Genomic DNA, 26,996 nt, shown 5'->3' on the forward strand with positions numbered 1-26,996 from the left:
TTCAGATGATGCACCCATATGTACAAAATAAGACTAAAGAAATCTCAATCAATTTTTAAAATTATTTTTAAACCCATAGAGCAGGTGTTTAGTGGTTGAGTAAGGGTCTTCCTCGCTCTAAATTTTTTTTAATATTTAATTTAAAAATTGTATGTGCATAAAAGTTCTGCCTACATATATGTTTATGCTCCACAGAAGTGCAGCAGAGGCCAGAAGAGGTGTCTGATCCTCTGGAGCTGAAATTGTTTTGTGAGTGTGAGCAGTCACGCCCCTATGCCCATAGGTCACACCCATGGCATCACAGTCCTCTGCAAGACCAACAAGTGCTCTTAAGCAGTGAGCCTCTGCTCCAGCACTGCTTGCACTCACAGTGCAAACGTGATACCACTACTCTGCCGCCGGTCTTTGCTGTGTATCACTTGAGGAAGGTGCCAGTGGGCACTCTCTTTCTGTCCCCACACCACTGACAAAAACATTTCCATATGTGAACATGTTGTGTGAGACAGCCTGAGTCACGGGTCCTGAGTCACTCATAATTGGCTCTAGAATAAACAGTCTCTTCTTCCCTGACAGGTAAGAACTAAGTTTAGCATTGACTATGGACACTGAGGGCCTCTGGCTCTCTCAATCCTGACCCTGTCTCCTAGAGATTCTGCCCCTTAGCACACAGAAACCCCTGACCTCACCCTGGGTGCCCTTTCTTCAACAATGCCCTCAAACTCAGAGGTGCAGCGACCCACCCAGATGGTCACTGGTTTGTGGTATTCAGGGCAGGAAAGGGTTGGTAATTATATTTCCTTTACGTTGTTGTCTTTCTTCCCAAGTTGATTCCTGTGGCACAATAAAGCTGGTCTCCCTTATTCCACCCTCCAGTTAAAGCTTTTTGTCTACAACACTTAGCAGTTTTATTTATTTCACTGCAGTTCGTTTAATTCCATGTGACACTTTCTCTCCTATCTTGTGACTGTGTTTTGTAAATTCATGAGCTTAGGGGCAGGAGAAACCTGATGAGCAGGCTGCTTACACAGCCATCCAATAAAGCAGGCTTTTCAAATCTCGCAACTCCACCCCTATGCAAGGCAATGAACAAATGCAAATGGTACTTCCTCTCCTCGAGGTTTTATAATTCCTCGCCTCTCAGCTTTCAAGTTTCAGTCTTCCCATAGCTGAAGCTCAGCTTCTCAGCTCTGAAATGGGAACCCCAGACACATCTGTGGGCATGCTCACTGCCACAGACTGCCTGCCGGAAGGACAAATGGGTATGTATGGAATTTGAGCAAACTACAAGAGCAGAGAGGAGCTTCATTGGGGAAGGGACAGCAGAGGAGCGGAATCTCATGCCAGTGAGCCTGTCACAGTGGATCTCTGAGGAAAAGAGAGGCTGCAGATAGGATTAGCTATGGGGTTGATACATTAGTTATTCTAATTGAGATACAATACTTGAATAGTTCCTTAGCAAGAGAAAAGAACAGTGACTTACCTTACAGGAGCCAGAGCCACAGACACAGCTTTTGTTTTGTTTTTGTTTTTGTTTTTGCACTTGGCTTGCTAGTTCACTTTTTTCTCACGGATCTGGTAAATTATACTCTGGTGGATTATATCAGGTTGCTGTAGAAGATGCTTGTTCTAGATGTGTAATGTTATGGAACAAAATAAATAAAGATGATTAGGCATACAACAGATCTTCTATATGAAAGTGGTTTATTAGATGGGGAGAGAGAGAGAAGGGAGAGTGCAAAGAACAGGACATGATGGGGGAAAGATAGTGAGAGAGAGAGAGAAGGGGAAAGAGAGAGGGGGCGCCCCAATAGAGAAAGGGGAGAAGGCCAAGAGAGAAAGGACAAAGAAAGGGACCACATGTCGGGTTGTCCCTTTAAGGGACAAGGTAACCAGGTGCGGCCACCTGGCTGGTGACACGTGATGACATCATAAATCGCTAGGCAACCCAGAAGCAGGTTTGGTTCTAAAATCCTAACATTCTTCCATTTTTTTTTTTATAATTAAATAGTGATGAAATTGGGCTGCTTCTCATGTAAGGTAAGTTAAAGTATATATAAATTTAGGTTGATTGGAAGTGGCTCTTGGTTGCCATGTAAGGGGTTAAGAGAGAAAGAAATAAGAGCAACAAAATAGCCAGATTACATGGTCAAGAGGAGGAGGAGAAGCCTCTGCCCTGGAAAATTTAGGGTAGAGGGTTGTCAGTAGAGAGTTGCCAGCCATGCAAGGCAGCAGGTAGGGACAGAGGAATGCCGGGAGAATCTGGAACTGCTTGTCCTGGTCCTGAAGCACATCATTCCAGCCTTTTGTTAATAGTAAGTGAATAACGAGCATAGATTCTCTTCTGGCTACTTCTTGCTGACACTGGGGCCGCTGTAGGGAGGTCAAAAGGCTGAAATGCTGGCCAACTCCAGGAAGAACAGGCTGCTTTGATGCTGTCCAGGGTCTGTAAGAACATCCATGGCTGGGAGGGAAGGTGCTGGTCCAGCTTGTTGGAAGTCTGTGAGGTCAGACTGGAACACTTGTGGTGGCTGCTTTGGTGCTATTGTGGCTATAGGAAACATCTGTGTCTGGCAGAATACTGAAACATATATATATATAGGCAAAAGATTAAGTAGGTTATAGAGAAAATCCTTTAGGAATGGATTTAAAACGTTTGGGAGAGTGAACAGATGTGGGTGGTTTGGATCAAAGAGACTTGAACATGGTAACCTTCATTTCACTGGGGGGACCTTCATTTACCCAATCATTGGCCGTAATGAAAAAGGCTTTGTTTTGGATCTGTCATTGAGGCGAGGTTTGGTTACAGAAGTGTGAAAACTTATAGGCCCTAGCAATAGCAGGCACTAGGTGTAGAAACCTGAAATTCTCCAGAAGATATCCCAGAGGAGAATCTGGAGGAATGGGAATCTGGGCATTTCTCATTGGGAGGCAGAGAAGCCAGTGACCTTCCAAAGGCATCTCAAAGGTAAGGTATGACTCAGTAGAGATGGTCCTACCTGGTCCAATAGCTCATCATCTTTTGGCCAGAGATCAGGGGCACAGTTGCCCAAGCAAGCACAGTTCACCTAGTGCTAGGATTTTCCTGTGTGATAGAGGGGAGAAGGGATGTGTGAGTGTGGGATGCTCTCCCAAGGGAAAAGAAGCCCTAAATGGAAGTCCAGCAGAGAGGGCCAACAGTAGCCAGTGAAGACTATGGGTTGGGGGGTGGGGTCCTTCTGTCTCAAAAGATAGTGGGGAGTTGCTGGACGTTCAACAGTCAAGTTTCCCCTATCAAGAGAAGCATTTTAAGCTGATAAATAAGTTGAACTCACCAATCCAGTGGCTGGTCAATGAGGAGAACGCACCAATCCAGCCCATGTTGCATGCAGCAAGCACATAGCGATCTGGTAGCCAGGAAAGGGAAGTCCCAAAACCAGGGAAAGGGGAGAAGTCCCACCCTCTGAGATAGGCAGTAAGTGTAGTACTTATCTGGAACCCAATTGACCTGAGAGGTGGATTTGGGTGATTTCCTGCAGCTTACAAGAATTACATTTAAGTTTTACAAAGGGGATAAAACTTTAGACATGTTAGCATCACAATTGTAATCTGCACTGAAATGTACATTGTAGAAAAGGCAGTAGAGATACACATTTGTGTTAATGGCACAAGCATTCTTAAAGGTAAACTCTGAAAAGGCACAAGCCTTTCGTGAAGTAGAAGGGAAACTCACTTGAGTTTTAGTATAATACTTTTAGTATAAGCACACATTATGGAGATTTAAATCTTCAGCTTAGAACCATAATAGTACTTAATATAGTGGAATGTTTTTGTATTAGAGTTAGATTAGTAAATCAGAGCTCTATTGATAAGGCCAAAACTCTGGACAGTCAATACAACAGTAGCATAGGAACAGGAGGAACTATTAAGTAGTTTTATCTATTCAGGATATCTTAAATTACCTTAGACCTTGCAACCTTTATAAATTGTATTTACCCACCTTAAAACATTTTTTTAGACATTTAAACATTTATAACTTGCATTTGCCAACCTTAAGATGCCTTTTTAGACTCTCAAATAATATATATTTTTTTGAGGGGGGCCTTTGTGGCTACTTATTTACCATGAGACCTAGGTGAGACTGTTACGAAGATTCATTGTCCTTTAGCTAAATAAAGCGATGGTAAAGGTTACATTTAGGCCTGTTTTTTTAGTCTGGCAACAAAGCATATTATGTCTAGACCTGACAATAGCAGTTCTACGATTTAGGCATAAGGCCTCGTCTCCTGCATATGAAGAGAACTGGGAAGGCATCTGAAATGTCCCAACACAGAAGTTGGCAAAATGTCCATGGGACCCCATTGTGAGGCCAAAACAGGCCTGTAATGTTACTCTGGGTTAGGTGAGAGTGATGGAGGTCCCTGAATCAAGGAGCCATATATTTGTCCTCTGCTAGGCCAATGAGCTGAAAGGTTGGAAGTGTCTATGGCTCTTCTGCTGGTTGAACCTCCATGGCTGGGCACAGAGGACAAGCCTGTTTGGGAACGTTTTGACTTCCAGAGGCCAGTCTGCTGACAGGCAGCTATGGCTTGTTGAGGCAGCTGTAGGACCAGTGTCCCCTTTGGCTGCATTTGAAACAGTCACCTGGTGGAACTGTCTTTTGGCCATACCCCCGAGGGATGGGACACTGCAGACCTCTGTCTTTTGTGTGGGAATGCCAGCAGCCTCAGAGCAGCAGCCAAGGTCTGGAGCATAGTTATTGCTCTGGATGAGCCAGTCAGGAAGGCTATTATTTTTACCAATTCCTGTATGGTTACTCAAGGACCATTCCCAGCTGTTTATTACAAATTGCAGTGAGACCATGTTTCCATCTGTAGCACTATAAATATATATTTGAACATCTCTGAGATGACTATTAACTTGCATTTGTTAACCATTAAATATTAGGACTTTAGGTTTTGTCCTTGCTAAGTTGGAGTCTTAAAAGTCATAAATATAGTAAATTAAAGTGAGAGCACAACAGTTTTCTGTAGGATTTAGTATATAAAAAGTTTATAGATTATAAAAGTCTAAGGTTATACTATAGATTAATAATACCATTTTTAGAAAATAAGACCAAGCATATTTTAACCTTTTGATAGAGATACAGCACAATGACCAAGTTTTAACATAAATACCTATAAAATTAATAGAGCTTAATTTAGAATATTGGTAGAAACCTGTATGTAGTAACCCCCAAGTTAGGAGTTTTAAAACCAACAATTTAGTAGAACAGTATAAAGCAATTTTAAAAAATTACATTTGAATTTATTATAGGAAACCCATTAGCCAGAAGGCCTAGTGGAGAATCTGGATCATAGGTAGCACATGGCAGAAGAAACAGCAATAGCATTTATTAATTTAGAAACTGAAAAGGCATAGGCAGTTAGATATATATTTTAAACAAACTTAATTTGAATAGATATTTATAACCTTGAAATTTTATTTTTATATAAAATTTATTTTGAAGCAGGGTTGAATTTTAGATACTAAAACATAACTGAATATTTTTAAAAATCCATACCAATTTAAAATGAAGCTTGTTGTTGTGACCTCGTCTAAAAAATAAAATAAACAGTTAATTATCATTAAGGAAGCCTTGTAAACCCAATGAGAAAAATTATATAAATCATTATGTAAGAATTTAAATCGTATATATATATATATATATATAATTTTTTAAGAGCAGAATGTACAGAAATCAGGAAGAAAAGATCTTTTTAAAGCTTGGAAATAACACCTTAGAGTAGTCAGAATTTTGAAAGACAGGAGTGGTGGCGTGGCTTGGAGTTTTGCAGGAGGGAGGGGTGATTACATGGCTAGGCAGAGTCCAATTGCCTGGAGTTAAAATGGCCACGGTAGCCATGTGGAATCGGATAGTGAAGCTGTGGCTCTGCCCATTTACGCCCCAGACCAACATGGAGTCAGAAGTCTCGCAGGAGATTCAAAATCTAGTTCAAGGGAGCTCGGGCAGCTGTGCGGGGGTGGGGGTGGGGTAGCCATTTCTTACCTAAAGCAGCTTGCCAGATTTTCCCAAGCCCCAGCAGCTGCTGCCGCCAGTAGCAGAGTGAGTTGTAGCAACAGGTAGCAGCCTCAGCCGGGAGGCTAACTTCCCAGGCTAACTTCGTTGCTGCTGCCACTGCCAGCAGATGTGCCATGTGCGATAAGACAGCTGAAGAAGAGTGAACATTTTCAGGCATAGATAGAGCAGAGAGAGAGCTGTTGCACAAATTCATTTTGTCCTAGAGGAATTGAAAAGGGTCTGGCGAAGCCATGGGACCCATAGTTTCACGGCACCAATGTAAAGTTATGGGACAAATTGAGTAAAGTCGATAAGGCATACAACAGATCTTCTATATGAAAGAGCTTTATTAGGTGGGGATGGGGAGAGAGAGAGAAGGGAGAGGGAGGAGAACAGGACATGATGGGGAGAAAGAGAGAGAGAGAAGGAGAGAGAGAGAGAGGGGCACCCCGATAGAAAAAGGAGAGAGGGCCAAGAGAGAAAGGACCAAGAGAGGGACCACATGTTGGGTTGTCCCTTCCAGGTGTGGCCACGTGGCCAGTGACGCATAATGACATCATAAATTGCTAGGCAACCCAGAAGCAGGTTTGGTTCCAAAATCCTAACAATATGTCCCCTATGAGTGAAGGAAATTCAAACAACAGCTTTGCATTGTGCACATATGACAGTTGTTGCCTGGGATGCTGGGGCTTGTGCTTTGGTATCACCGGCCAGCAGTGACACCTGAATGCCACCTGAGAGAGGGCTTGGAGAGAGAGGGGGGGGGGAGAGAGAGAGAGAGGGCGACACAGAGAAGGGCACCAAGTCTACATGCTAATCCAGGTGTCGATTTAATGGACGTCAGGTTAACACTTACGTAGGCAAAAAAGTACAAGCAGTTTGTCATGTAGGAGCTTTACTTGGTCAAAACATAGGAGAGCTCACTCAAGGTTACACAGAGCCTGCTGTCTGGTTACTATGGTTGCACAGAGTTTCTCAGGGTCAGAGCAGTCCGCCGTAGGACCACCAAGGTCAGTTTACGAGGGACTGGACTTTGGAAAATAGCCAAAGCCAAGAGGCCAAATTCCACTGCTCAGATGCCATTAACGCCAAATTTGCCATTAACTCCAAAAAGGCTGTCACACTTTAGAGATCTGCTTTAATTAAAAAAAGAACTGGAAGGGGGTGGCATAGGGTGGGGGCTGAACCCACCCAGGACCAAATCCTTTGCAATTTGAGCTCACAGTAAAAAATAGAAAAAGAATATAATGAGGTTCTGTACTTTAGTCTTCGGAAAAGAAAGAAAATTGTTTCTTTTGTTTTGTAAATGTCTATGCTTCATTATATTTCATCCTTTTATCTTCTTTTTTCCTTCTTCCTCCACCTTATATTTTTTTCATTTAGGGAGAGAATATTGAATTTTGAGAAAACAAAACTGATATCAACCAAAACACCAAATTCATGGCAAATTTTAATGTTCATAACTTAAACCAAGAATTCTTCTAACTGAAATTACTATTATTGTTATTATTATTATTAATGCCGATGATGATGATGATGATGATGGATCGATCAATTGACTGACTGATTGTTTGACAAAGTCTCATACTTTCTCTCAAGCTGGCCTGGAGCTCGTACTCCCTGTGCAGGGTTGACTTTTGAAATCCAATACTCAAATGCTTACCCAGTGGGAACATTTCCTGTTGTCTAAAGTGCACCTCTTGTGTAACTGGAGGGTTTTTTTGGCAAATTTACTCTTTTGAAACCACAACTGGTTTTGGCACTGATTTTTTTTTTTTAAATAAAGCTAAAATCTAGGCCAACAATGTTTCCTTTGTTTGTTTTTAATTTTTTATTTAACTTTTCTTAATTACACTTTATTCATTTTGTATCCCCCCATAAGCCCCTCCCTCCTCCCCTCCCGCTCCTACCCTTCCTCCTCTTTCTGCATGCATGCGCCTCCCCAAGTCCACTGATAGGGGAGGTTCTCCTCTCCTTTCTGATCTTAGTCTATCAGTTCACATCAAAAGTGGCTGCATTGTCATCTTCTGTGGCCTGGTAAGGCTGCTCCCCCTCAGGGGGAGGTGATCAAAGAGCAGGCCACTCAGATTATGACAAAGGCAGTCCCTCTCCCCATTACTATGTAACCCACTTGGACACTGAACTGCCATGGGCTACATCTGTGCAGGGGTTCTAGGTTATCTCCATGAATAGTCCTTGGTTGGAGTTTGAGTCTCTGGGAAGTTCCCTGTGTTCAAATTTTCTGGATCTGTTGCTCTTCTTGTGGAGTTCCTGTCTTCTCCAGCTCTTAATATTTCCCACTTCTTACATAAAATTCCATTCACTCTGCCCAAAAGTTGGCCATCAGGCTCAGCATCTGCTTTGATAGTCTGCAGGGCAGAGGCTTTCAGAGGCCCTCTGTGGCAGGTTCCTAGGTTGTTTCCTGTTTTCTTTTTCTTCTGATGTCCATCCTCTTTGCCTTTCAGGATGGGGATTGAGCGTTTTAGTTAGGGTCCTCTCTCTTGCTTAATTTCTTTAGATGTACAAATCTTAGTGGGTTTATCCAATGTTGTATGTCTATATGAGTGAGTATATACTGTGTGTGTCTTTTTGCTTCTGGGATAGCTCACTCAGGATGATCCTTTCCAGGTTTCACCATTTACCTGCAAATTTCATGATTTCCTTATTTTTCATTGCTGAGTAATACTCCATTGTATAGATGTACCACAATTTCTGCATCCATTCTTCAGTTGAGGGGCATCTGGGCTGTTTCCAGCTTCTGGGTATTACAAATAAAGCTGCTGCGAACCTTTCCAGCATGTGTTGTCACTTGAGGTTTTGATCTTGGCCATTCTCATGGGTGTAAGGTGAAATCTCAGGGTTGTTTTGATTTGCATTTCCCTAATGGCTAATGACATTGAGCATTTCTTTAAGTGTTTCTCTGCCATTCTATATTCCTCTACAGAGAGTTCTCTGTTTAGCGTTGTTCCTCGTTTTTTAAGTGTATTACTTGGTTTGCTGCTTTTCAGCTTCTTTAGTTCTTTATATATACTGGATATAAGTCCTCTGTCAGATAAAGGGTTGGTTAAGATTCTTTCCCAATCTGTAGGCAGTCGCTTTGTTTTGATGACGGTGTCCTTTGCTTTACAGAAGGTTTTCAATTTCATGAGGTCCCATGTATTGATTGTTGCTCTTAGAGCCTGTGCTGTTGGTGTTCTGTTCAGGAAGTTTTCTCCTGTACCAATGAGTCCTAGGGTATTCCCCACTTTTTTTTTTTCTAGCCAATTTAATGTGTCTGGTTTTATGTTGAGGTCTTTGATCCACTTGGACTTTAGTTTTGTTCAGGGTGATAAGTATGGATCTATTTTCATTTTTCTACATGTACACATCCAGTTGGACCAGCACCATTTGTTGAAGATGCTATCTTTTTTCCATTGTATGGTTTTGACGTCTTTGTCAAAGATCAGGTGTCCATAAGTGTGTGGGTTTATTTCTGGGTCCTCTGTTCGGGTCCATTGATCCACCATTCTGTTTCTATGCCAGTACCGTGCAGTTTTTAAAACTGTTGCTCTATAGTATAATTTAAGATCAGGGATGGAGATACCTCCAGAAGATCTTTTATTGTAGAGGATTGTTTTAGCAATTCTGGGTTTCTTGTTATTCCATTTGAAGTTGAGAATTTTTCTTTCCAGGTCTGTAAAGAATTGTGTTGGTAATTTGATTGGAATTGCATTGAATCTGTAGATTGCTTTTAGTAAGATGGCCATTTTTACTATATTAATCCTGCCAAGCCATGAGCATGGGAGATTTTTCCATCTTCTGATATCTTCTTCTAATTCTTTCTTCAGAGACTGGAAATTTTTTTCATACAAGTCTTTGACTTCCTTGGTTAGGGTTACTCCGAGGTACCTTATGTCATTTGTGGCTATTGTGAAGGGTGTTGTTTCCCTAATTTCTTTCTCAGCCCTTTTGCCTTTTGTATACAGGAGGGCTACTGATTTTTTTGAGTTAATTTTGTATCCAGCCACTTTGCTGAAGGTGTTTATCAGCTGTAGGAGTTCCCTGGTAGAGTTTTTGGGGTCACTCACGTATACTATCATATCATCTGCAAATAGTGATAATTTGACTTCTTCCTTTTCAATTTGTATCCCCTTGATCTCCTTCAACTGTCTTATTGCTCTAGCAAGGACTTCCAGAACTATGTTGAAGAGATATGGAGAGAGTGGGCAGCCTTGTCTTGTCCCTGATTTCAGTGGGAATGATTTAAGTTTCTCTCCGTTCAGTTTGATGTTGGCTATAGGCATGCTGTATATCGCCTTTATTATGTTTAGATATGTGCCTTGTATCGTTTATCTCTCCAATACTTTAAACATGAATGGATGTTGGATTTTTCAAATGCTTTTTTAGCATCTAGGGAGATTATCATGTGGTTTTTTTCTTTCAGTTTGTTAATATGGTGGATCACATTGATGGATTTCCGTATATTGAACCACCCCTTCACACCTGGGATGAAGCGTACTTGGTCATGGTGGATGATATCTTTAATGTGTTCTTGTATTCGGTTTGCGAGTATTTTGTTGAGTAGTTTTTTGTCAATGTTCATAAGGGAGATTGGCCTGAAATTCTCTTTTTTTGTTGGGTCTTTGTGAGGTTTAGATACCAAGGTGACTGTGGCTTCATAGAATGAGTTTGGTAATGTTCCTTCTGTTTCTATTTTGTGGAATAGTTTGAAGAGAACTGGAGATAGCTCTTCTTTGAAGATCTGGTAGAATTCTGCGCTGAAACCATCTGGTCCTGGGCTTTTTTTGGATGGGAGACTTTCAATGAGTGCTTCCATTTCCTTGGGGGATATAGGACTATTTAAATGATTTACCTAGTCCTGATTCAGCTTTGGTAAGTGGAATTGATCAAGAAAATTGTCCATTTCATTTAGATTTTCAAATTTTGTTGTGTATAGACTTTTGAAGTAAGTCCTAATGATTGTTTGGATTTCCTCAGTGTCTGTAGTTATGTCCCCCTTTTCATTTCTGATTTTGTTTATTTGGATGGTGTCTCTCTGCCTTTTAGTTAGCTTGCCTAAGGGTTTGTCTATCCTGTTGATCTTCTCAAAGAACCAGCTTTTGGTTGCATTGATTCTTTGAATTGTTTTATTTGTTTCTAATTGATTGATTTCAGCCCTGAGTTTGATTATTTCCAGCTGTCTACTCCTTTTTGGTGTGTCTGTTTCTTCTTTTTCTAGGGTTTTTAGGTGAGCCATTAAGTTGCTTGAATGAGGTGTCTCAAATTTCTTCTTGACAGCACTTAGTGCTATGAAGTTTCCTCTTAGCACTGCTTTCATTGTGTCCCACAGGTTTAGGTATGTTGTGTCTTCGTTTTCATTGAGTTCTAGGAAGACTTTAATTTCTTTCTTTATTTCTTCCCTGACCCGGCTGTTATTTAGTAGCAAATTGTTCAGTTTCCATGTGTGTGTAGGCTTTTTGGTATTTGTGTTGTTGTTGAGGTCCAGCTTTATTCCATGGTGATCAGATATGATACAAGGGATTATTTCAATCTTCTTGTATCTGTTGAGGTTTGTTTTGTGATCAACTATATGGTCTATTTTGAAGAAGGTTCCATGAAGTGCTGAGAAGAAGGTAAATTCTTTTGTGTTTGGGTGTAAGGTTCTGTAAATGTCTGTTAGGTCCATTTGTTTCATGACCTCTGTTAGAGATATTGTTTCTTTGTTTAATTTCTGTTTAGTTGACCTGTCCTTTGTTGAGAGTGGGGTGTTGAAGTCTCCCACTATTAGTGTGTGGGGATCTATGTGTGGTTTAAGTTTTATCAATGTTTCTTTCACAAATGTGGGTGCCCTTGTATTTGGGGCATAGATGTTCAGGATTGTAATGTCTTCTTGGTGGAATTTTCCCTTGATGAGTATGAGGTGTCCTTCCCCATCTCTTTTGATTAATTTTGGTTGAAAGTCTATTTTATCAGATATTAGAATGGCTACTCCTGCTTGCTTCTTGCATCCATTTGCTTGGAAAGCAGTCTTCCATCCCTTTACCCTCAGGTAATGTCTATCTTTGTGACTTAGGTGTGTTTCTTGTATGCAACAGATTGTTGGGTTTTGTTTACGCATCCATTCTGTTAGTCTGTGTCTTTTTATTGGAGAATTAAGTTCATTGATGTTGAGAGAGATTAATGACCAGTGGCTGTTAGATTCTTTGAATTTGATATTGGCTGTGGTCATATGGTTGTGTGCTTTGTTGCTTTTTGTTTTACTGTAATGAGGTTATTTATTTCCTGTGTTTTCTTGAAAGTAGGTAGTTTTCTTGGGTTGTATTTTTCTTCTAGTGTCTTCTGTAATGCTGGATTTGTTTGTAGGTATTGTTGAAAGTTGTTTTTGTCATTGAATATCTTGTTTTCTCCGTCTATGAGGACTGAGAGTTTTGCTGGGTATAGTAGCCTGGGCTGACATTTGTGTTCTCTTACGGTCAGCATGATATCCATCCAGGCCCTTCTGGCTTTCATAGTCTCTGTTGAAAAGTCAGGTGTGATTCTAATAGGTTTGCCATTATACGTTACTTGGTCTTTTCCTTGCAGCTTTTAGTATTTTTTCTTTGTTCTGTATACTTACCGTTTTGATTATTATGTGGCAGGAGGATTTTCTTTTCTGGTCTAATTTATTGGGTGTTCTGTAGGCCGCTTGTATTCTTACTGGTTTCTCCTTTAAGTTGGGGAAATTTTCTTCAATGATTTTGTTGAAAATATTTTCTGGGCCTTGGAGGAGGGAATCTTCTTTTTCCTCTATTCCTATTATTCTTAGGTTTTGTCTTTTTATGTTGTCTTGAATTTTTTGGACAGTCTTTGTCAGGAATTTTTTAGATTTAACATTTTCTTTGACAGATACATCTATTTCTTCCATTGTATCTTCCACACGTGAGATTCTTTCTTCCATTTCTTGTAGCCTATTGGTTATGCTAACCTCTGTGGTTCCTGCTTTCTTACTTAAGTTCTTTCTTTCTACAATTTCTTCCATTTGTGTTTTTTTAATTTTTCCAATTCTATCTTCAGATCTTGAGCTGTTTTGTTGATTTCCTTCATCTGTCTGGATGTATTTTCTTGTTTTTCTATCAATTCCTTCAGCTGTTTGTTTGAACAATCCTCTGTTTCTTTTATTTCATTCAGTGATTTAAGCATTTCCTCTCTAAAGGCCACAAACTGTTTGGCTGTAGCTTCCTCTATTTATTTTCGTATTTTATTTGTTTCCTCTGTTATCTTCTTCATGATCATAGATGTTAGGTCATCTTCTCGAATTTCATTTATGCTGGGGTGTCTAGGGCTATTTGCCCCTGGATAACTGGGTTTTGGATATGCCATATTGCTCTGCCTTTTGTTGGTTGAATTTTTAATCTGTCCTCTACCCATTGGGCTATGTTAGGTGTTTGAAGTTAGTTTCTGGTGGTTCCTGGAATCCTGTGGTGGAGAGAATCCCTTTGGCAGGAAGATGGTTTCTCCTGAAGGAAGCCTTCTCAGCTTTTTGGATATAGTCACTGGATGGCCAGTGTTTTTCAGGAGTTGCTACAGCTCACCTCAGGCATAGAGACCTGGGTGGTAACTGTGGTTCTTATTAGTCAAGAGGACTCTCTTCTCACTGGGAGAAGTCCTGGGATAACTGTCCTGCTTCTGGGTTTCTTGCTATAAATTTAGTGATTAGCTGCTGTAACCTGTGTGTTCCATGGTTTGGTCAGTTTTCCAGTCTTTTGTAGGTCTAAGGTTGGGGCTCTGTGCCCCAGAACCCAAGGGTTAATCTGTGGCGGGTGAGTACTGCTCTCCTGGTAACAGCAGGCTATCTGGGGCACAGCAGGTCCCTGGGTTGGGCCAGTGTGTGGGACCTTTTCCGGGAATATACTGGGTTGCCTACATCTGTCCCCTTTGCTTCGTTCCTTGTTCCTTGTGAGGGTTTCTGCAGACAGTGACTCCAAGACACTGGTGTTCTGGGGCACACAGTTCTGTCTGTAAGGACTAGTTGGTACTAAGCAGGTCTCTGGCCTGATGGCACGCGTGCCCACCTGCGAGTCTGAGGGGGCTGGGTTCCCAATAACTCTGTGCTCCCTTGGGCTTGGGCCCGGATCCGTGATGGCTGGGCATACTCACCTGTCTGCGGTCTGCTGTCTGCAAGACTTTCCCCATTCAAAGCCTAGGTGACCCCAGCAGCCCGGTTTCTTCCTTCCCTGTGGGGCCCTCTCCGGACAGGGATTCCCAGACTCTGTCCCACTGGGGTTCGCAGCTTGTCTGTACAGGTGAGCTGGGCGTGCAGCCGCTCTCTGCACGGCGGGAGCTCAGTTGTGATGGCGGCGGATACCTGTGGTCAGCGAGACTCCTTCCAGGGAAAGACTGGGTGACCCGTGATCAGACTTGCAACTTTCCTTCCCCGTCGGGTTTTCTTGCGACTGGGACTCCCAGTCTCAGGCACCCTTGTGCCCACGGATCAGCCTGGGAAAGTGATCGGGACAAGCAGGTGTGTGCCTCTGGCCAAGAGACCCAGTGCCCATGTGACCCGGGATCTCTTTCGGGTTCTGGCTGGGCGGCCCGAAAGTGAACCTGACCAATTCCCACACCCACGCCGTGGGAGCTTCCCCTCACCTGGGAAACAGGATCGCTATAGTTTTAGGGCCCAGAGTTCAGTCTCCTGGTCGCTGCATGGAGAGTGCTGTCCTGCTCCTCAGACACAGTGCTCTCCCATCACCGCCATCTTGCCATACCCCTGTTTGTTTGTTTGTTTTTTAAGAGATCATTTTCAACATTGCTTTCTAATAAAGACATGAAAGTTTTGCTCAAACTGTGTTATAAGAGGCGTTTGAATTTAGAAAGAGATACGTGTATACAGCATGAGAAAGATGGATGACAGAATTGCCATGTATGTATCAAAATGAAAAAAAAAACAGTATCAGAAATTTTACATGTGTAAAAACAGAAGATTATTGGTAAATCTTACTCGTAATACTGTATAAGAAATGTGTGGTGTGGAATCCTGTTTGAACCTGGGGCATTTGATGCTTGAAGTCTCCTCCAGAAGACACATCAGGTACTGTTCTTTAGCTCAATCCTAAACTCTCTAGTATAGTTGCTTATTCTTTCTTTCCTTTTTTAATTGACATTTTACACTCACACACACTTTTCTTGTTTCATTATGGTGAATGCATTAGAAACCCCCTCAGCTATTCTCAGGAACACTATACTTTACTGTGAACTCCCTCCTACTGTGCCTTTGACACCAGAGCTGTCACCTCTTTATGGTAAATATTGCCTACTTCCTCTCTACTCTCCCAAGCCCCTGGTAAGAGATATTTATACCTGAGTGTGTATTGTAACACTGCTGACAGTAGCAAGCCCATGGAACCCATGAGCATCTATCAGCGGATGAATGGGGGAGATTGTGGCATATACTTCCACATATACTGGAACACTATGCCCAACAAGAGAGCATGGGATGATGTTTTCTGTGACAGCATGGGTGACACATTTAGTGAAATTAGTTAGTTATTGAAAGCCTGACACTGCTCATGAGTCAGAGTGGTAACCTAAAAGGCAAGAGTATATATTAGTTCTGTAGAATTTGGAAGAGGTTTTAAGTACAACACTAAACCTGGAAATCATAGGTTAAGTCATTTCAGTTTTGAAAGTGTTTACAAATCTGATTTTTTTTTTAAGTAATCTTGGGAATGGGGTGACAAGAGGAACAGAAAATGGATGAAAATAGATTTTTTTCACATGCAGACAAGTGTTGGAACTAGGTACATGAGAATTTAGCATATTATTTTCTCTATTTTTTTTACAGGCTTGTAATTTCTTATAGTAAATTCATTGTTTTTAAATGTTAAAAAATAGAAGAGAAGAAAGCATGAGGAGGGACTTATAGATGAAAAGACTTTCAGTGGTGCAGTGAAACAAGTAGGGCTTTATTGGGGAGATCAAAGGAACTTTGCATATCAACTTAATTAAATTAAAAAAAATCACAATAATTGATCTTCTAAAGACATTTCTGTGTAATATAAAACAACAACCACCACAGCAACGCTTTCCACAGACTTGCTTGCAGTATAAATAAAACACAAGACTTTTATATAGTTTAAAGCTTTAGGTCTTTTGCTGAGAGAATCTCTTAGCTAGCTTCTAACTTAGAACCTAACTTCCTGGCCTGTCTCCCTGCCACGTAGGTAGCTCTTTACCTCCATGCTCCTGTTGACAGTCCTGTTCCTCTTCATGTCTCTTGATTCTCTAGCCACTGCCTCAGTCCCTCCTGAATCTGCCCGCACAGAACTTCTGCCCCTATATTTCCTGCCCCAGCTATTGGCTGTTATTATAACCAATCATCAGGAAGACAATGCCAAGTCCATCCTTTTGGTTGCTTAAGGTATTGGAGGCTGCCAGATCTTCATCTTTAGGCAGATGTGGAAGGACAAGCATTTACAAGTAGAAAACCCAGTAATGGGCCATAGAAATTACAATACTGAAATCCTGCCAGCACTTAGCTCTTTGACAGCACAGAATTAACAATTGAAAATACAGAGACTGAGAGACCAAAGAAATAAAAATTAATTTTTTGGGTATTGGTTTAGGGTTTGAAGCACAAGCCTGAACGAAGGCCAGCCAGATGGAGACATGTCCAGCCACCTGCAGGGTAGAACAGCATTTACCACATTCTTTTTCTGCCTTCTAGAAATACAGTTGCTTGGAAACTGGCCCAGATGGCCAGGCAAGAACAGTTTATGGATTTGGTGCTTAAAGTAAACCAATCATTTCGAAGGTTGATTTCCATTACCCAATCATGTAATGCCAAGGCATGTAACTCCCTATGTGCAGTTTTTCCCTTTAAAAACCCTGTTCCCATAGACAGCCCCGACGTGCCTGCCCTGACTCTCCTGCTTCCACAGGAAGTTTTGCAACCCAGGCTTGAGCTTGTATCTAATATACCCTCATGTGTTTTGCAGCAGAGTCGATTCTTTGGGGGTCTCATGAACTGGGCATAAAAAGACCTGGTCCTTGGTTGTAGTATCAGTCTCTGCAGGGCCCACTGGGCCCAAGTATTTTGGCTCTGTTGTTCTCCTTGTGGAGTTCCTGTTCCCTCCAGGTGCTTCCTTCTCCCTCTTCTTCCATAAGGATTCCAGCACTCTGCCCAAAGTTTGGTCACGAGTCTCAGTATTTCCTTCCATACCCTGGTGGGTAGAGTCTTTCAGAGGCCCTCTGTGGAAGGCTCCTGTCCTGTTCCTTGTCCTCTCCTGCTTCTTATGTCTATCCTGTTTGCCCTTCTGAATGAGGATTAAGCATCCTCCTTAGGGTCCTCCTTGTTGTTTAGCTTCTTTAGGGCTATAGATTTTAGTATGTTTATCCTATGTTATATTATACTAAGGGCCATGTATAGAGAAGACCTAGACCCCCAGTTCAAAGGAAAACCATTGCCTGCTCAGTTTCCAAGTAGGTTTCCTGGTAAAGGGTACAGGGGCTGTCTGTGACATGAACTCAGTGGCAGTCTGTCTGATCACCTCCTCCTGGGGGGTGCAGCCTTGCCAGGCCACAGAGGAGGAGGATGCAGCCAGCCTTGATAAGACCTGATAAACTAGGGTCAGATAGAAGGTGAGGAGGTCCACTCTTATCAGGGAACTAGGGAAAGGGCATAGGGGGAGAAGAGGGAGGGTGGGGGAGACTGGAAGGAGACAAAGGATGGCGCTGCAGAGGGGATACAAAGTGAATACATTTTAATAAAAAATATATAAATAAAATTATATTTAAAAAAAAAGAAAGAAAATACAGAGACATGCCAGGTGTGATGGCACAGCCTGTAATCCCAGCACTTGGGAGGCCGAGGTAGGCAGATCTTTGTTCAAAGCCAGCCTGGTCCAAGAAGTGAGTTCCAGGATAGCCAAGGTCTTATACAAAGAAGCCTACCTGTGTTGGACAAAACAAAACAAAACAAGAAAACAGAGAAACACTTTGATACAATGTGAAGAAAGATCACCTCAACAAACAATGAAAAAATAAATGTTGAGAATTTTGTATGTAGCCAAAATACAAAGGACATTATATGATGCTTAAAATCCTCTAAGCCTGAACATTGTCTATCTTTTTAGTTTAAGCACAGGCTCCCTTTTGTCTTGGAGATGTGGAAAAGTGAGTAAATATAGTGGTTAAATTCAGTGGAAGTTTTTTCAAGAGTAGAGTTTAGATTCAGTTTTGTTTAAGTTCAATTCATTTGGTGTAAGTTTTTCTGAGTTTTGAAAACATAATAATTATTGCTCTATCACAATGAAATATGGACCTATAACTCCACCTAAATTTGCCTCAGGCCCTTTGCAGACTTTTCCCAGACATTCCCTTCCTCTGTTCCCAAAGAATTGTCACCCTTGGCCTGACATTTGCCTTTTCAGAAGCTGTTCACCTGGATTCCTGCAGTCTGACAGTCACCCACAGGCTTCAGTTGTGTGTCAAATACAAACGATTGCCCTTTGATTGAAAGAGACCATGTTCTAAGCATCATTGGTCTAAGAACAGTTGTGGATTCAGAAACACAAAAGCAGCTCAAAATACCACATCTGCTTTTAATCTGCAGAAGTTTAAAAAAAGAAGCCAATGGAAAACATGTGGATTAAATTAGCTCAAGCAAAAACAAGTTGGTGACAGTTAGAGCTATCAAAAACACACATGCAAACACACACTCACACAAAAAAGTAAACCTACAACTGTGTGATCAGCCTTGTAGGATAAGCAGCAGGACAGCTGGTTTTATGGTTCCTGACTCTAGAGCTTGCTGTGGACACAGAGCCAGAGATGAACGAGGGCAAGCATATGGTCCACTTCGTCTTTTTAATGCCTCTGCTCCGGTGCTCAAGAATATTGTTGACATCCTCAGTGTTGGAGGATATTTGGCCTATGGCAAAATGTGAATTTAAAAAACATTTTTAGTTTTTTATAAGAATCTCCAAAGTTGCTGTCAATGCTCATGTGAGGCAAACACAGGTTTTCATTTCTCTTGTGAGAATATGAAGGTAGCAGGGCCAGGGCAAACAGGGAGTATATTTTCATTTTAACAAACTCATGATGTGTTTTCAACTGTCTTTCCCCAAACCTAGTAATAATGCACATACTCAATGCACGATCTTTGATAACGGGTGGATACTTAAGTGTTTGACCCATTCTTCTTCTTTTCTTCTTTTAGTCGCTGAGTTCTCGAGCTCTCGAGATGTTCTCTACGCAACTTCACTTTGATCTATGTCTTGCAGAGATTGTTTCTAAACCCTCTTTGCAGAACTCAGGAAGGAGATTATTTTAATTAGTCCAAAGTCTAAATGTTTCTTTTTTTTTCTAATGTGGATAAGGATTTTGGTATTATACTTCAGACATGTTTAGTCAAGACAAGTTCACAGAGATTTTTTTTTTCCTCTCTCTTTTCCTCAGATAGTTTTATAGTCTCATGGTTCATGCTTGGGTCACCTCTCACAGAGGTAATGTGAGCTTTTAGAATATGAATATAGAGACTGTTTCAGCATTCTGTGTTGCAAAGATAGGTGGAAGGTGCAGGCAGGAAGAAGCAAGAGTGGGCCAGCATGCCCTGTGCACAGGGAGGCCAGGGCATCCTCCTGGGAAGATGGTAAGTCACGCCCAAATGTCGACTTGTTTCTCAAGTTGTTTTATGATTATTTTTGTTTGTTTGTTTGTTTTCTTGCTATTATTTTGGTTATTATTATGATGGTTGTTATCATTATTAACTTTAATATTTTGGTTTATGTCTCTACACTTTTGCCAAAACCATACTACTTCTTTGTTTCTGACACTGTGATTTGTGGTGGTGTTGTTTCTGCAAATTTGGTCTTTTTTTTTATATATATACCAAAACATTTAATTGAAATACCTGTATACAAAATATTATCTCCAGACTCTCACACTTTTGAACTTAAACAGCACCCACCCCTGATGCCTATTCACACCAGAGTCACAGAAACACAGCTGCTAAAAAAACTAAGGGCTTGACACTCTGTTGCCTACCCCCCGCTTTCAGAGCCAGCAAGCAGACTGTACAGGTCAATAATTTAAAACCCAACTCCCCAGCGCAGAGTGCCCAGGGTGGCAGGGTCCCCCAGTCCCCCTAAATTAGCCACTGTACAAGTTCTTCCTCCCACAGACACGTGGGTTGGGGACCTACTCCAGGTGCAGGACTTAGGATGGGGTCTGGACTAAACAGTCACGATTGGCTTTCCTGTACACCCCAGGACCCTGGAGGAGGTGGCTGCTTGGAGGAAGTAACCTCAGCAAGTAAATTAAACAACAAATAGCCCCAGCAGGGCAGGGGCGCCCTCCAGGGTGGTCACACCATAAATAAGAGACCCTGGCACTGTTTTAAGTTGTGCACCAGGGAGGCAGACAGGCCAGCAGTGGCCCAGCTTTTGCATTGCTTGTGCAGACATGCCCAGACGAACACCATGAGACTGGGGGGAGGGAGGTGGCTCAGGGCGCTCCATTTCAGACACAGTTGGTCAGGAAGGCTGCCTCCAAGATGGAGCAGCAGGGTAGGGGTTTCTGGTTCAAGTATCCATCCAGGGCAGACAGGACCTTGCATAGCCCGCATCCATCTTTGGACAGAAGAGCTCAAGAAAACGCAGGCCCTGTGGAGCAGCGTTCAAAAAGGCACTCACAGCAAAAGAAACAGGCCTGGTGCCAGGGGCAAAGGTCGCCAGGTGTCAGAGGTCATTGCTTTTGCAGGAGTCATCCCAAGCAGAAAATGTTGTTTCTGGGAGAGGGCCGGCTAGGCTGAGCCCAGGTCCCCAGTGTGGAGTCCAGGATCCTCCTCCTCATAAGCTCTCACAGCTGCAAGTGGTGCTGGCTCTGTCATCAGTGTCCAGGGCACAGAGCCGAAGGTCACAGTTCTCTGGCATGCTCCCCTCGGTCCCCAGCATCCATGGATGGGCAGCAGTTTGGTGCAGTAGGCCTCTCTGAGGGCCGCAGGGAAAGACACCACTCAAAAAGCTGCTGGCACTTGGGAGACCCTCCACTGGAAGAACAGCCTGCTGCGCAAGATCATCCTGGTCGAAGGGAATGTCCCCCCACACCATGTCGTACAGCAGTACACTCAGAGACCACACAGTGGCAGAGCGCCCGTGATAGCGACGATAGCGGATCCACTCTGGGGGGCTGTACACTCAGGTACCATCAAAGCCAGTGTAGACAGTGTCCCTGAGCAATGCGCCCGAGCCGAAGTCGATGAGCTTCGGCTCACCGGAGCGCAGGCCATTCAGCAGATTCTAGGCTCCTTGATGTCGCGGTGCACGACCCTACAATTGTGGCAAGTACCTGCGCGAAGAAGCGGCGCGCCAGCGGCTCGTCCAGGGCGCCCCGTTCCGTGATGCAGTCGAAGAGGTCTTGTGCCGGCTCGGGCCGCCCCAACACCAGCGGGAAGCGGTCTGGCAGCTGGAACCAGTCCAGCAGGAGGAGGATGCTGCGCGCGCCGCGCGCCGCGCCCCCTTACGCAGCGGCACCACCTCAGGGACACAGCCACTCTGAGACTGCCCCACTCAGTCACCCGCTCCTTCGCCACGTGCCTCACGGCCACCGGGAGTCCGTCGGGGGTCTATGCTGCCCGCATAGACAGTGCCGAAGCCGCCGCTGCCCAGCACGGCGCCCACCTGGCACACCTTCTCAAAGCTCTCCTTGTCCGCCTTGGCTGGCTGCAGGATCTTCACCGGGAGGTGGTCCACGCCGCCAGGCCCGCAGAGGTGCGCCAGGGAGCTGAACTTGGACAGCAGCATCACGGGTGGCCTCGCGTGCAGTGCCGCCTCTGACACGTTCGGCACGGACACGGGAGGGCGGTCTTCCTGACCGCAGACAGAACAGCGGATCCCGCGGCCCAACGGGGCGGCCTCGCGGCTCAGTTGCCCAGTGGCCTCGCTGAAGCACATAGAAGGCAGCTGGCAAAGCGGCTCACATTTTATTTATTTTTTTTTTTCTAAACTGCTCAGCTGTTCTTTTGTTTTTTCATGCAATTTGAAAATTATTTTATGCTGGAGAGATGGCACATGTGTAAAGCACTGTCTGCTCTTGCTGAGAACCTGGGCTCAGTTCCTCCTCATGGCCCCTCACAACTGTCAGTAACTCCAGTTCCAGGGTATTCAAGGCCCTCTTCTGCTGTCCTCAGGCATCAGGGAAATACACAGTACACAGACATACATCAGAAAAATCACCCCTGTGTATTGAATAAAAATAATTTTAAAAGTGTGAAATTACCTTGCTGATTTTTTTGAAATGCCCAGTATCCATAAACGTGTTGGTAAGAGTTTCTTGAATTTATAACTTATTAAGAGTTTTTGATATTTTAGACCAATATTACTTTTTTACATGATTTTGGTAAACTTGTTTAAATGATTGCATATTTCACCCATTAGTTATGTCAGTGTGTTCTATTACTTGTATGTTGTTATTTAATTAATTAACTTACTAGGTTCTTTAGGAACAATCCTTATATACTCCAGGCTGACACCAAACTTTGTATGTAGCCAAGGCTGAACTCCTGACTCTCCAGCTTCTGCCTCCCTAGCACTGGAAATACAGAAGTGTGGCCAACACGTCTGTCTCATTGGCTGGAGCAGGAGCTACACAAGTTGTCATTAGCTGTCCCATGTGGGAGCAGGGAAACACACGTGGTTCCTCTAGAAGAGCACCTTACCTCTCAGCCATCTTTCCAGCCTCTGGCTGATCCCTCGACCTGCCCCCAGGTACCCCTGAGCAGTGGTTCCCTCAGTCCTGACAATGCTCTCCTTGTGGAACTCACTCTATGGGTCATTTTGTTTTGCTGTTTTTTTTCCCACCTGAACTTCACTCTTTCCTTTTCTTGCTCTTTCACTGGCCCTTAGTTCAATAACTGGAACACTCCGTGTCAACAAATCTGTTCCCTGTCCTTTAGTCTTCTGTGAGCCATAGACACCATTTAGAGACCAGGACCTTCTATGAAAGGCTATACGGTGACAGAGTACAAGCCAAATCTACAGATGACTCTGAGTACATTTATCTTTTTCTATGAAAGGTTCCTGAGATTGATGTTCTCATATTGATTTTTTTCAGATAAAAAGCTGCAAGAAAAATATCTCAGCATCACATCTCCTGAGGCTCCTGCTAAGCTTTACTGCTGCTATGTAGTGATCACAGTCCTCACTGTAGCTGTGACTGCGCTTTCTGTTGCTTTGGCAGGTAAGTGACTTATTCTCCAAATTCTGTAACATTCTGTCCACATTGACATTGTCAGTAAATACTTACTGACCACTGTGAGCCAGGCACTGTGGGAAGGGCTTGAGAAAACACACTGGAAATTCCTGTTCTCTGGGAACTCAAGCTCCAGCAGGAAGCTGCAGTGAAGGAACAGCACAGGCTGTGGTGTGCACAGGAGGCCAGGCTCAGCCTCCCTGGGAAGATGACATCAGCAAGCTCTAGACAGAGATGCAGGAGACACTTTTCCACCCAGGGTAACTGTCCAAGGCAGAGAACAAGAAGAGCAATACCCAAAGGAGGAACCTCAAGGAAGTGTGAGGACAGAGAGGAGTAATATGGCCAGGAAGATACAGTGACTCTCCCCATTACCAGTGGTATTAGTTACCATGTTCAATTGTGTTTTCAACATATTAAATGGAGACTTCCTGAAGTAATCAATTTTTAGGATTTTAGTACCACATTGTTCAGAATACTGTGATAAAGTCTCACACTGTCCTCTTAGGCATGTGAACCATCCTTTAGAGCAACATGTCCATACTGTGTATGCTACCTTCCCAACAGTTCTCGCTGCTATCTCAATCATCAGGCCGACTGTCAAAGTAGGTGTCCATACAGAGTGCTTGTTGCTGTAGCAACCCCCACTGTAGGAAACAATCATCCAAAGCACAAAAATGAAGATGTTATAGAAATCAATGCACTTCCAGGGAGCCCTGCTGTCAGTGAGCACCTGAGAGGGAATGGGACTCAGACCCAGGGTGGGATACCTTTAGATAAAGGCCTCTTATGCTCAGGAGAGGACTCCAATTAGGAAAGCTACAATCAAATTCACACCTCACATCTGAGCACAGGAGGGGAGGCCAAAAAGAGACAAGACAAGCTTGTTATAATTCATTGTGTTTTCTAAATTTTAGTAAGAAAGAATGAACAGGGCCCAGTGAAAAACACCTATGCTGCTTGCCCAAGACACTGGATTGGATTTGGAAATAAATGTTTTCATTTTGCTGAATCCACAAGTAACTGGACCTTCAGCCAGGCCTCCTGTGTGGCACAAGAGGCCCAACTTGCTCGATTTGACAACCTGGAGGAGCTGGTAATGATCAGGGATTGGGCTGTTTCTGTGTTCTGTTGACTATATATTGCCTGGAGATAGGGAGGATAAAGATGAAGCATGAGGAAGTTTCCTACCTCAAGGAGGTGGAGACATGGGGAACATGTGTGTGTGTGCTTTTGTGATGGTCACACACTTCTGGATGAAGCTCTGAGACACTGAAGAAACATTACTGCATGTCGTGCTCAGTCAGTCTGAAGGTCAGAGGTGCCATTTTACCCAGATACCTGGTGGTCATGAGTGTTTTTCTGCAAGCTGGCACATGCTGTATACTGAAGGTGACTACTCTTAATCATGGTAAAGGGTGGCTTAGCCAGGAACTATGCCATCCACAGTAGAGTGTCATTAAATTTCATACTTTAATCCAAATGAGGTACTATAGAATTACAGATGTCAACTGGGTCCACTGAAAGCTGGAGGCTGTTACACCTCTGTGACCCTCAGTTACACCCTCCTGACATCTCTAGAGGAAGCTGTGGAGTGGAGAGCCTCAAGGATCATCTGAAACAGAGACACACATGTATTTGCTTTCTGTGTTTCATGACAGGGTTTCCTAAGGAGATACAAGGGGACTTTGGACTACTGGATCGGCCTGCACAGAGAGTCACCACAACTCCCTTGGAGATGGACAGACAACACTGAGTATAATAGCACGTATGTTTGCAGATGCTTTTCCTTCTACTGTGTTCATGTGCTGTGATCACATGTGAGTTGTGGCTCTGAGAGATGAATGGCTGCTTAACGTGAGGCCAGCTGTACTGGAGAGGAAGAATAATAAACTCTTGGGTTGGAGGTGTGCCTGGGAGGGAGGGTGTGTGCTACACACAGGTGTCAATCCCCAGCAAACTCCACATCCCCACAAACTTAAATCCTTTGGAGATTCTCCCATGTATTATTGGCCCTCATTTCCAAAACCTTTACTTAGTGTGATTTTACTCAAATGATGATGGCACCTGAGGGAGGTACTGTCTGCTTCTTTACCAACTTAAAACTTTTTGTTGATGATAAATGCCCTGTGTGGGATGTAGACAGAACCTCAGATGGGCAATGAGGGCTCTGAAACCCTAGAAAGCCACTGAAGAACTGTAAGGCAATACTCATAAGTCCTTGCACAGCTATACCTGTTCACAAAAGCAGAGACTCCAAGGGCACTGGAAAACCACCCCTAAAGTCTTGTTATCCGTTGGCACACAGGATAGTTCTTGGATTTGAACACATCTGTTTTACCAGAGTGGTAAATCATAGACCCATTCAAGTCTATCATTAAAGCCTTTTCAGAATTTAAGAAATGGGGTTTCCTCTATATAAAATGTTTCAAAACAGAATTGAAAATCCCCCTTCATGAGGGGATTCCCCCCCCCATCTGCAGTTCAATTGAACATCTCAGCAAGTACCAGTCAACTGCTTGGTACACATGTTACAGGGTTCATCTTGAATGAATGACAAATGTGTGACATTCATAAAAAAAAAAAAAAGGCCTGGAAAAATAAAAGCTGCTACGTGTAAAACCGGTACAGGATTGTCTTTCTTTGACAACATTCATGTTACAAATAAGCAGTGGAGATGAGTGAGATTTCGTTGTAGGAGTGATTGCAGTTCTGGGCTCTGCGGACTTACTGATTTTCATTTCTTTTCAGATTTCCCATCCGGGGAGTGGCAAACCATGCCTACCTCAGCAACAACGGGATCAGCAGTGCCAGGGTCTATGTAGATAAAAGATGGATCTGTAGCAAGCCCAACAGCTATAACCTCCATAGCCAAAATCATTTTTCTAGCCTTTGCCAAGAGATGCTTGTTGGCACTCATATATTTAGTTTAAAGTACAATTAAAGTTAGTGAACCCTACTTTTATTTTTGTGCAGAGAAGTCCTTCTTTTGAGTCTATGAGACCACAAAAATGAGTTCCTAAAGTGTGTGTGTATGTTAGAAAGTGACACACACCTGAGATACCAGCTACTTAAGAAACAGGAGAGACACAGGTTCACAGTGGGAAGCAGAGGATCAAGCTCAGCTGATGTGTGGTTTTACTCTTTAGATAAAATGATGCTCTGACTAGACAGCAACAACCAGGTAAATCTGGAGCCTGTCATGTGGCAGGAGAAAGGAACTCAGCCAAACCCTGCTTTTGTTTGCACTGGACTCAGACAATGGCTGTGGTATAAGCTCTAGCTATGTGAGCCTCACAGCTCATTCCACAGAAGTGCTTATCTAGCAAAACACACCATCAGTGGAGTGGGAAAAGGACATGTGAGGAGATGAGGGAGGGAGAGAAGGCGAGATTGGGAGGGGCCCAGGGTGTGGTTACAGCTGGGATACAAAGTGAGTAACATGTAATAAATAAAAAAAATTATATTAAAAGACACACATGGCATATACTCTCTTGTAAGTGAATACTAGACATATAATACAGGATAAACCTACAAAAATCTGTACACCTAACGAAGCTGAGCTAAAAGGAGGACCCTGGGTACGATGAGCAATCCTCACCTAGAAAGGCAAATGGGAGGGACATTGGAAAAAGGAGAAAACAGGAAATAGGACAGGAGCCTACCACAGAGGGCCTCTGAAAGACTATACCCAGCATTGTATCAAAGCAGATACTGAGACTCATAAACAAACTTTGGGCAGAGTGCAGGGAAT

The 26,996-nt window shown here is 43.1% G+C and overlaps 1 protein-coding gene and 1 pseudogene across 1 annotated transcript; one reads left to right on the forward strand and one right to left on the reverse strand.

The window, feature by feature from the left end:
• Positions 1–1,126: 1,126 nt before the first annotated feature.
• LOC132651971 (C-type lectin domain family 2 member D11-like) lies at positions 1,127–26,701 on the forward strand. The gene is made up of 5 exons (XM_060376874.1): positions 1,127–1,259; positions 23,105–23,230; positions 24,160–24,338; positions 24,904–25,010; positions 25,994–26,701. The coding sequence occupies exons 1-5, from the start codon at positions 1,193–1,195 to the stop codon at positions 26,184–26,186; spliced, it is 672 nt and encodes a 223-aa protein (XP_060232857.1). The 5' UTR covers positions 1,127–1,192; the 3' UTR covers positions 26,187–26,701.
• Positions 15,937–23,873, reverse strand: LOC132651969 (serine/threonine-protein kinase pim-3-like; annotated as a pseudogene).
• Positions 26,702–26,996: the final 295 nt, after the last annotated feature.

Source organism: Meriones unguiculatus, unplaced genomic scaffold (assembly GCF_030254825.1).
Source record: "Meriones unguiculatus strain TT.TT164.6M unplaced genomic scaffold, Bangor_MerUng_6.1 Chr5or6_unordered_Scaffold_109, whole genome shotgun sequence".
NCBI classification, from domain to species: Eukaryota; Metazoa; Chordata; class Mammalia; order Rodentia; family Muridae; genus Meriones; species Meriones unguiculatus.